Raw genomic sequence first — 10,888 nt, 5'->3', positions numbered from 1 at the left:
TCCATCACTGCTGTGGGTCATGGGAGTCCTGCAGACAGGGGGCAGAGCTGGGCGTCGACTCGCTGTGCTCTGTGCCAGGAATTCCTGGAGGAAATCTCCTGGCGGCAGAGCAGGGGAGAAGGACAGCCGTCTTCTTCACCTGCCACCGGGGAAGTACGCTTACAGTAGCGCTTCTTCCCTGGCTGCTGTCCGTGCACATGGAGGACAGTGTGCACTGTTCTCCGTGTACATGGGTGCGGCGCGTTTTGCAACCCGTGTGTCCGGGTGAAAACGGACATGTCTGCGTGTTTGACACATGGTTCGTGAAAACACGATGACATGTGCATAGACCCATTCATTTGAATGGGTCTACGTGTGTCAGTGTCTCCAGTACATGAGAAAACTGTCACCACATTTACCAGAGACATTAACTTTGAGGGGCCTATATGACAGAAAATACCCCAAAGTGAGACTATTCTAAAAACTGCACCCCCTCAAGGTGCGTAAAACCACATTCAACATGTTTATTAAGTTTAACCCTTCCGGTGCTTCACAGAAATAAATGGAATATGGAAGGTAAAATGAACATTTAACTTTTTTCATAAAAATTTTACTTGACTTCCAAATTTTTTATTTTCACAAGGGTAACATGAAGACATTAGCCTCAAAATATGTTATGCAATTTCTCCTCAGTACGTAGTTACTCCATGTATGGGTGAAAAAAACTGTTTTGGCGCACGACAGAGCTCGGACGGGAAGGTGTGATGTTTAAGTATGCAGACTATGATGGAATAGTCTGCTGGTGTCACTTCTTGTTTGCAGAGCCCCTAATGCTTCTAAACTATAGAATTCCCCCCATCAAAAATAAAGTGCAAATGCAGTAATTGCTCCCCAATAGAGAGACAGTGTTAATCCATATATCACAACAACCTACAAAGAGGTACGGATGTATTTACCTCATAACAGTAATAGGGTGTGTATCACTTTAAAGGTGCAAAGTAAATCACAAATATTAGAGCTGTATCAAGTTCTTATCCTTAGTATCCATTAGGGACCATTCAGGGCTAGTATCTTTTCATGAGTTTTGTTTCTGTTAAATTCTGTGGAAGCATGGCTGAAAAGCAATGTCTGACTTTCATTTGTTCATTTTCATAGATTTTTGATTTATTACTTTTGTCAGATTCAAGTTATTTCTGTCACCATTGTGGGTTTTTCTGTCATTAAATGAGGGGTACCAACAATTTTGACACTGTGTATTGTGTTTTATGGTTGGCTGCTGTAGCAAAGTATTTTTTTTTTTTTTTTTTTGCATCACTTATTTTGAGGGCCTTGGTCATGTGAGGTCTTGTTTTTTGCAGAACGAGTTGACATTTTTATTGGTACCATTTTTGGGCACATGACTTTTAATCGCTTTGTATTCTGATTTTTGGAAGACAAAATAAACAGTAATTTAGGGATTTTTTGTTTTTATATATGCAGTTCCACGTGTAGTAAAATTGATAAGGCAGTTTTATTCTTCGGGTCAGTACAATTACCGCGATGCTCCATTTATTTATTTATTTTGGCGCTATTCCACAATAAAACAATTTTATAGACAAAAATATACTTGCGTCGCTTTATTCTGAGTCTCTATGGGGACTTTTTTTTATCTTTTACGAGACAAGATGACGTTTTCAGCTATACTATTTTTTTAAATTTTTTTTATCCCCTTTTATTCCACTTTTTGTTCGGCGGTATGATGAAAAGCATGGTTTTATGCCGTGTTTTTTGTCAATGGTTCACTAAGTGCTCTGAGAATGGTCTAACTGGCTTGCTGTAGCCTGGTGACCCTGATGTTGTCATGATGACCTCGGGTCAACATGGCAAAAATCATGCTCTTGCGATGCCTACAAACTGGTGTGATCCATATCGATTGCAGGATTTAGGGGATAAACATCTGGGGACAGTGCGTTCCTTGCTGGGAGAGTCGGGTATTGGCTGTCCTGTAAGCTGAACATCCGTCGGTGACCACACGTTCACAGCTCTTATGCGTGCAAAGTTTCCATGATGTATCCCCTTTTTCTCTGAAGAGGCAATTTGCATATTATTTTCCCAGAGGAGCATTGCACGGCAAATAAGCCTCCTTACCTTGACAAGCCAGATCTGGCATGTCACTCTCCACATGGAGAAACCTTACCCCTTAGACCTCAGTCCAGAGCCTCTCACCTAGCCATATCAGTTCTCATACTTTGCACTGACGAGAGCCAATAGCTCGAAACACCGTGTCTGCAAATTGAGATTCTGATTTGGCTTTTATCCTAGGTCATATTACAAGACTCGTTAAAGGGTTGATTGTGACTTGTAGGATCGCTACTACCAACAGGTGGCGCTATAGAGTTCAAGTCCTCTTTTTGCCTGCAGAGGCAATTTGCACATGATGTATCCATACATCAAGGTTAGGTAGTCCTTACCAGCCAGGACGTATGGACGTGTCTAAGGGTACCGTTACACTTAGCGATGCACCAGCGATCCCGACAACGATATGGATCGCTGGTGCATCGCAAAGTGGTCGCTAGTGAGCTGCCACACAGGCAGATCTCACCAGCGACATAGCAGGGGTCGGGGGTCGCTACTTACCTGCAGGGCTGTGGAGTCGGTAAGCCAAACCTGCAACTCCGACAATTTCCCTTACAGTGACTCCGACTCCCACATATATTGCTTATATTTAAGTGAAAAATTTATTGTAGTACAATGGGAACATCAGACATTTAATCATTTCTATGATCCAATAATCAAGATATTTAGGTAGACCATAATATCTATTTATTGGAATACAGCTTTAGAACACAAAAAACTAATAAATTGTAAATATGTAATACACTGTATAATATCGATTTACATATATACAGTACAGACCAAAAGTTTGGACACACCTTCTCATTCAAAAACTTTTCTTTATTTTCATGACTATGAAAATTGTAGATTCACTCTGAAGGCATCAAAACTATGAATTAACACGTGGAATTATATAATTAACAAAAAGTGTGAAACAACTCAAAACATGTCTTATATTCTAGGTTCTTCAAAGTAGCCACCTTTTGCTTTGATTACTGCTTTGCACACTCTTGGCATTCTCTTGATGAGCTTGAAGAGGTGGTCACCGGAAATGGTCTTCCAACAGTCTTGAAGGAGTTTCCAGAGATGCTTAGCACTTGTTGGCCCTTTTGCCTTCACTCTGCGGTCCAGCTCACCCCAAACCATCTCGAATTGGGTTCAGGTCTGGTGACTGTGGAGGCCAGGTCATCTGGCGTAGCACCCCATCACTTCTTGGTCAAATAGCCCTTACACAGCCTGGAGGTGTGTTTGGGGTCATTGTCCTGTTGAAAAATAAATGATGGTCCAACTAAACGCAAACCGGATGGAATAGCATGCCGCTGCAAGATGCTGTGGTAGCCATGCTGGTTCAGTATGCCTTCAATTTTGAATAAATCCCCAACAGTGTCACCAGCAAAGCACCCCCACACTATCACACCTCTTCCACCATGCTTCACGGTGGGAACCGGGCATGTAGAGTCCATCCGTTCACCTTTTCTGCGTCGCACAAAGACATGGTGGTTGAAACCAAAGATCTCAAATTTGGTCTAATGACCATTCCTTGTGTTCTTTAGCCCAAACAAGTCTCTTCTGCTTGTTGCCTGTCCTTAGCAGTGGTTTCCTAGCAGCTATTTTACCATGAAGGCCTGCTGCACAAAGTGTCCTCTTAACAGTTGTTGTAGAGATGTGTCTGCTGCTAGAATTCTGTGTGGCCTTGACCTGGTCTCTAATCTGAGCTGCTGTTAACCTGCGATTTCTGAGGCTGGTGACTAGGATGAACTTATCCTCCACAGCACAGGTGACTCTTGGTCTTCCTTTCCTGGGGCGGTCCTCATGAGAGCCAGTTTCTTTGTAGCGCTTGATGTTTTTTTGCCACTGAACTTGGGGACACTTTCAAAGAACCTCATGCTGTTCTGCAGAATTTCATACTGCACACCTCAGCTGCTGCAGAACCTCATACTGCACACCCCTACACTTGAAAATAAAGCCTGCACCTTAAGAAGATGTCGTGATGAATGCAGTCTATTTATGCCAACTATCAATTGATGTTGATGTGTTACTGAAGATGAGCAATGCCTGTCCTGGGTGTCCTTTTGGGCAGCTATGAGGTGTACCTGACTGGTGCTAAAAAAAAAGGAGTGTTAGTCTGTGTGCTATCCGGCTTTCATTCTTTTTGGTACAGATATGATATGGATAGACAGATATGGATAAATGGATATATAGGTAAATAGAGCAGATTTCTAATTCTGCTTTTGCTATTGAAAACATTATCTATGAGCTCAAAAACCTTTCAGGTGATGCGGTTTTTTAAAAAGCTGATCTGCTTTTGCAACTGAAAAACATCCTCAAAAAACGCTGTGTGTGAATGTAGCCTTAGATCAGGAATAGAACAGTCATTTTATAGGACATTTCATAGCTTTCCCAAATCCCTATGAAAAAATATTCAGCATATTCTGCATTGAACTACTGTACCCAATTTTTTATATATTTTAGGAGTCGGTCCATTTTATACCGACTCCACCAAAATGAGCACCGACTCTGACTCCACAGCCCTGCTTACTTGTCAGACACGGTGATCCTAACGTCCTCCCGCCCGCGTCCACGCATCGCTCGTTGGCGCCACAGGAAGCGCCCGACGAGAAATGGTCCAGGACGTTCTCGCGCGACCAGCGATGAGCAGCGGGGGAGCCGGTCGGAGGTAAGTATCAGACATAGCGATATCGCTAGCAATATCGCTGCTACGTCACAAAATCGGTTACGTTACAGCGATTTTGCTAGCGATATCACTATGTGTAACGGGGGCTTTAGATCATGAAGGGGTTAAGCACAGTGCCTTTTGCTGTGAGTAGGCCAGCCTGGCTCCTGTGGCCGCCATGACACTGTCTGACCCCTGACCAGCCCCAATATTGAGGATCAGAAGACCCACAGATTGCATTAACCCTTTCACGTCACATGAACGTCAGGAGCAGCCTTAGATGCTGCTGTTTATCCACGTAAAAGCCTGTATCAGAGCTTGACAGCAGCACTAAGTGTTGTGATGTGAGGTCTGTGTCCTCCTCCTATGAAGTCAATTGCAGGATGGCCATGGTTGCTTTTATTACAAAGTGATACGTTTTTTTTTTTGTATTTATTAAACAACGACGAACAGATGTACACATTTTGTAAATAACCAATGCAATATATACACGATCATCATAGTATCTGTAAGGCTATGTGCCCACGTAGCTTTTTTTTGAAGCAGAATATTCCTGAGCGGAAATGCACACCCTCTTCCCGGGAAAACGCATGCGCTTTATGAAACGCTTTTGTTAAGCGTTTTAGCATGCGTTTTCCTATGCGTTTTTGCAATACAATTGTATGTATGCGGAAACGCACGCATTTCCGCAAAATTAACATGCTGCGTTTTTTTAACTAACAGATTCCGCAGCAGAAAACAACGCACCATTAGCACATGTGCGGATTCCATTATGATTACACTAGATGGTGGCCCGATTCTAACGCATCGGGTATTCTACAATATATATGCAGTTTATTTTTGAAGATTTAATAATAATGCACTAATGAACCCCCCCAATCCTGATATGTATGGTTCTTTCACCCCCAATCCTGATATGCATGCTACCCCTCAACCCCCTATCCTGGTATGCATGGTCCCCTGACTCTCCCCCCCCCCCCCCCAATCCTGGAATGCATGGTCCTCTCACCCCTCACCCCCCAATTCTGGTATGCATGGTCCCCCTCACCCCCCAATCCTGGTGTGCATGGTCCCCTCACCCCCCAATCCTGGTATGCATGGTCCCCTCACCCCCCAATCCTGGTATGCATGGTCCTCTTACCCTCCTTTTGGGGTATGCATGGTCCCCTCACCCCCCTTTGCTGTTTTGCATGGTCCTCTCACACCCCAATCCTGGTATGTATGCTCACCGTCACCCCCCTTTCCTGGTATGTATGGTCACCGTCATCCCCCTTTCCTGGTATGCATGGTCCCCTCACCCCCCCTATCCTGGTATGCATGGTCCCCTCACCCCCCCTATCCTGGTATGCATGGTCCCCTCACCCCCCCAATCCTGGTATGCATGGTCCCCTCACCCCCCCTATCCTGGTATGCATGGTCCCCTCACCCCCCCTATCCTGGTATGCATGGTCCCCTCACCCCCCCTATCCTGGTATGCATGGTCCCCTCACCCCCCCAATCCTGGTATGCATGGTCCCCTCACCCCCCCTATCCTGGTATGCATGGTCCCCTCACCCCCCCCTATCCTGGTATGCATGGTCCCCTCACCCCCCCCTATCCTGGTATGCATGGTCCCCTCACCCCCCCCTATCCTGGTATGCATGGTCCCCTCACCCCCCCCTATCCTGGTATGCATGGTCCCCTCACCCCCCCCTATCCTGGTATGCATGGTCCCCTCACCCCCCCCTATCCTGGTATGCATGGTCCCCTCACCCCCCCCTATCCTGGTATGCATGGTCCCCTCACCCCCCCCTATCCTGGTATGCATGGTCCCCTCACCCCCCCCTATCCTGGTATGCATGGTCCCCTCACCCCCCCCTATCCTGGTATGCATGGTCCCCTCACCCCCCCCTATCCTGGTATGCATGGTCCCCTCACCCCCCCCTATCCTGGTATGCATGGTCCCCTCACCCCCCCCTATCCTGGTATGCATGGTCCCCTCACCCCCCCCTATCCTGGTATGCATGGTCCCCTCACCCCCCCCTATCCTGGTATGCATGGTCCCCTCACCCCCCCCTATCCTGGTATGCATGGTCCCCTCACCCCCCCCTATCCTGGTATGCATGGTCCCCTCACCCCCCCCTATCCTGGTATGCATGGTCCCCTCACCCCCCCCTATCCTGGTATGCATGGTCCCCTCACCCCCCCCTATCCTGGTATGCATGGTCCCCTCACCCCCCCCTATCCTGGTATGCATGGTCCCCTCACCCCCCCCTATCCTGGTATGCATGGTCCCCTCACCCCCCCCTATCCTGGTATGCATGGTCCCCTCACCCCCCCCCTATCCTGGTATGCATGGTCCCCTCACCCCCCCCTATCCTGGTATGCATGGTCCCCTCACCCCCCCCTATCCTGGTATGTATGCTCACCGTCATCCCCCTTTCCTGGTATGTATGCTCACCGTCACCCCCCTTTCCTGGTATGTATGCTCACCGTCACCCCCCTTTCCTGGTATGCATGGTCCCCTCACCCCCCCAATCCTGGTATGCATGGTCCTCTTACCCCCTTTCCTGGTATGCATCTTCCCCCTCACCCCCCTATCCTGGTATGCATGGTCCCCTCACCCCCCTTTGCTGTTATGCATGGTCCTCTCACACCCCAATCCTGGTATGTATGCTCACCGTCACCCCCCCAATCTTGGTATATTGGTATATTTAATTCTCTTTTTTACAGATTAAGGCCTGCGCCTGTCGCTGATTGGTTGCGGTCTGGCGGCCGCGACTAATCAGCGGGCCGCGATTTTGGTTACAGACTGACACGATAAGGTGTGTGTGTGTGTGTATGTATGTATGTATGTATGTATATAGATAGATAGATAGATATAGAGATATATATATATATATATCTCTATCTATCTTTTATTAAGCGTTTCCGTGGCAGAAACGCGCGTCTAAAAGCGCAGAGGAAACGCTTAAAAACGCAACGTGGGCACACAGCCTTTAGGGAGAAAACCAACAAGTTTACATATTGAGTTATTTGTACAGATCTCAATTTCACAGGTACTCACTCTTGTGAGGCCTATGGATAATCTAGGAGTAGTTACAAGAACCCGTTATTTATCTAAAGTGATACGTTTTCAAAAATCTATTTGTGTTTTTTTTTTTTTTTTTTTTTTTGGGCACCACATCTGTCCCTAAATATGCTGCATAAAGCGGTCAACACCCCATGAGAAAAACCAGAGAGCTCAATACAGGAAAAGCAAACCTATTATATAAAAAAAAAAAAAAAAAAAAAATTGTTTGGGTTAAAAACCTACAAGTTTGTTCTTGCTGTCATCGTACTGACCTGGAGAATCATGACACCAGGTCTTTATAGTTTTAGTATTGCACAATGAAGGATGGATAAACTATACAAACAGGAGTTAAAAACATCATAAGTGGAAGCACAACGTGTGATATATTAATTTGCGTTTTTTTTTTTTTTTTTTTTTTTTTATTGCCAGAGCCCCCTTCAATGGTTGCCGCCTAATTGTCATTTACTGTCATTTCAGCAAAAGTACTTCGACTCAGGAGACTACAACATGGCAAAGGCCAAGATGAAGAACAAGCAGCTGCCCAGCGCTGGGCCAGATAAAAACCTTGTAACGGGTGACCACATCCCAACGCCGCAGGACCTTCCACAGAGAAAATCTTCACTTGTTACCAGCAAGCTAGCGGGGTAGCCAGCCCCCTGAAATCCGGACAGTACCCGCAGTTCACTGTACCATAGAGCTGAGGTGGCCGGACTCTCGCATAGACACGTCACCTTGTTGGCACTGGACGGGCCGGTGCCTCATTGTCCTGCAATGCTACACTGGCCGTTCCCCCAGTGACTGAGATAAGCTGCAATCGCTTTTTGGAAGAGAAGTCGCCAATAGCCATGCGGCAAGTTATTTACGTTGGGGTAATGGACGATGTTTGACAAGTTCTTGGCTGAAACAAACACTTGACTCTTGTTATATAGTGTAAGATATGAGTTTTGCATTCCTTGTGTATGTGTGTGTGCGGTACAGGCATGCTCAGAAATGTCCATCACATTGGCGCTACCATACTCCCTGGGGCATATACACTGGCCTAAAGAGTGGCTCGTATATGTCAGCGTGGAATAGAGGAGCCCACTGCAACATGGAGGACTTGTGCTCTTGTGTAAGATAATCGTGCAAAACCTCTTCCTCCGTATTTGTGATGCTGGTGAAACCCTGTACACTTCGGCTTTGTCTGTCTTCTCTGTGAAAATGGTACATTGTGATATGAGCCTGTCTCTTTGCCCTGGTTTATAACGCACAATGACTTTACAGAAGTAAAACTGACGTTCACAATTTTAAAATCAAAACCTTCCTATTGTATGTGATATTACCCTTGCACCACGCGCGACGAACGGGCAACCAGTGCGTTGTCACAGTGCTGCCCCCGTTTGGTGGGCTAGATCTCAATGCATTTATTGATCATTGTAAAAACAAATCATGAAACACCCACGCCTTTTTTTTTTTTTTTTTTTGCCCACTTGTTAATTGTCATGAGTGACGTGCCTGTCACAGGCCCCGGAGGTTTTGTATCCTGTAATCCGTTGCCCTTTAGATGCCACAGTCAATAGTGACCACGGCACCTAAGCATTAAGAAGGAAAGCCCTCTGTCACCCCACTTCTGCCCCAGAGCCAAATGTGGGACCCTGATATGTTACTCTTATACCATGGACCCAAATAACAGCCCCCTGGCCATTAAGGGCTCTAACAGGAAAATACGATTAAACCAGTGACTTCATACAAAGACTCTTGATTTATACTTTTTCTGCCTTTTTATTTTTTTGTTTTAGGAGAAATTTGGTTTTTAGACCTCTGTCTTGGTTCAATACACTATTGCTTATTCACGTTTTTTTTTTTTTTGTTTTTTTTTAAGTCCTCATCAGTTTCTAGGTTTGCTCATAGCTTTTATTATCAAGATGTTTTCAGACATTTCTTCATTTTGAGATGTTTCGAAGTGTGGCCAAATTTTTGCTTGGTTGTATTCCAACTCCTTAGTGGAGTATAATATCTTTTTTTTTTTTCACTTTTTTTATTTTCGTTTAGTTTTTATCTGAAAAAAATGAGGACAGCTTATTGAAATTCTTAGCGCAACATTTCGTTTAAAAAAAAATTGCACCAATTGAAGGCAAAAGAGAAAAAAAATCTAAATCTTAATTTATGCCACATTCATCTATCGGTGCCGTTTTTGTTTGTTGAAAAATCTGCAAGCTTGAAAGAGATGGGGGAAAAAAAAAAAAATACCATTTAAATTGGGGCCAAAGTTGTGTTTTTTTTTTTTCTTTTTGAAAGAAAGGACATAAGTAGAAATCTGTACTTACTAAAGAGATTTCAATGCTTTACAAATTTGTACTCTGTGGCTGCTGCTGCTAGTGTCAGTTGCAGAGATGTTCTGCCACTGCTACTAATCAACCGCTACAATCGCTAACTTTTTTTTTTCCCCTGTTTGTAACACAAATAAATATGAAGATATTTGGGTTTTCTGCATCCTTCACTTTCTGTACTACAAAAATATCTCACACAGAGGCTATTTCATTAAAGAAAAACCTGAGAGAGAGTGGGATCTGCCCTATCGCTGGACAGGAAACCAAGAGCACAAAATAAAAAAAAGCAACTCCCACTTCCTCCATTGTGGTTTCCTGTCCTTTGGATGTAGGAGTCTTGAACAGCTGTAAATCATACCACACCATAGCGTGCTCTATAGCAGACTCTTGTAAGAATGGTAGTGAGTACACGGCCCAATTAGGTGCTGAAATGTTAACATCAGTCTGGGAGAATCTGCATTTAATTCTTAAGTACCTACTTATGTTTGATGTGTGGTCTAGGGAATGGTGTCTGGCCTCAGGCCTTGTGTTTAAGTGGTCCAGCAGCTGTGTGATCCTCACATGTCTTGCAGCCTGGCGTCTGGCCTGCAGCTTTGCGTTTCTCGTGTAGGTGCTGTGGCTTAGTTGGTTTGAGTTTGTCATGTCAGCAGATCCTGTGTGTGAATCTCAGTAGTATCTAGCCTCGTGTCTTGCGTATTGGGCCGACCGCCTCCATTTTGGGCCCCGTGTCTTGCGTGTTGGGTTGGCCACCTCATTTAGAGCCCTGTGTCTTGCGTATTA

At 45.1% G+C, this 10,888-nt stretch overlaps 1 protein-coding gene across 1 annotated transcript in view; it reads left to right on the top strand.

The window, feature by feature from the left end:
• The window catches only part of ENSA (endosulfine alpha), a 27,223-nt gene extending 16,961 nt beyond the window's left edge, over positions 1-10,262 (top strand). Inside the window, exon 3 of the mRNA XM_073567230.1 lies at positions 8,277-10,262. Within this exon, the coding sequence (XP_073423331.1) occupies positions 8,277-8,447 (171 nt within the window). The 3' untranslated portion in view covers positions 8,448-10,262. The remainder of the gene's footprint in view (positions 1-8,276) is intronic.
• The last annotated feature ends 626 nt before the right edge of the window (positions 10,263-10,888 follow it).

The sequence above is a fragment of the Dendrobates tinctorius genome, unplaced genomic scaffold, assembly GCF_039654945.1.
Source record: "Dendrobates tinctorius isolate UK_male_01 unplaced genomic scaffold, ASM3965494v1 ptg000019l, whole genome shotgun sequence".
Lineage (NCBI taxonomy): Eukaryota > Metazoa > Chordata > Amphibia > Anura > Dendrobatidae > Dendrobates > Dendrobates tinctorius.
This window is presented reverse-complemented; position numbering and strand designations above follow the sequence as displayed.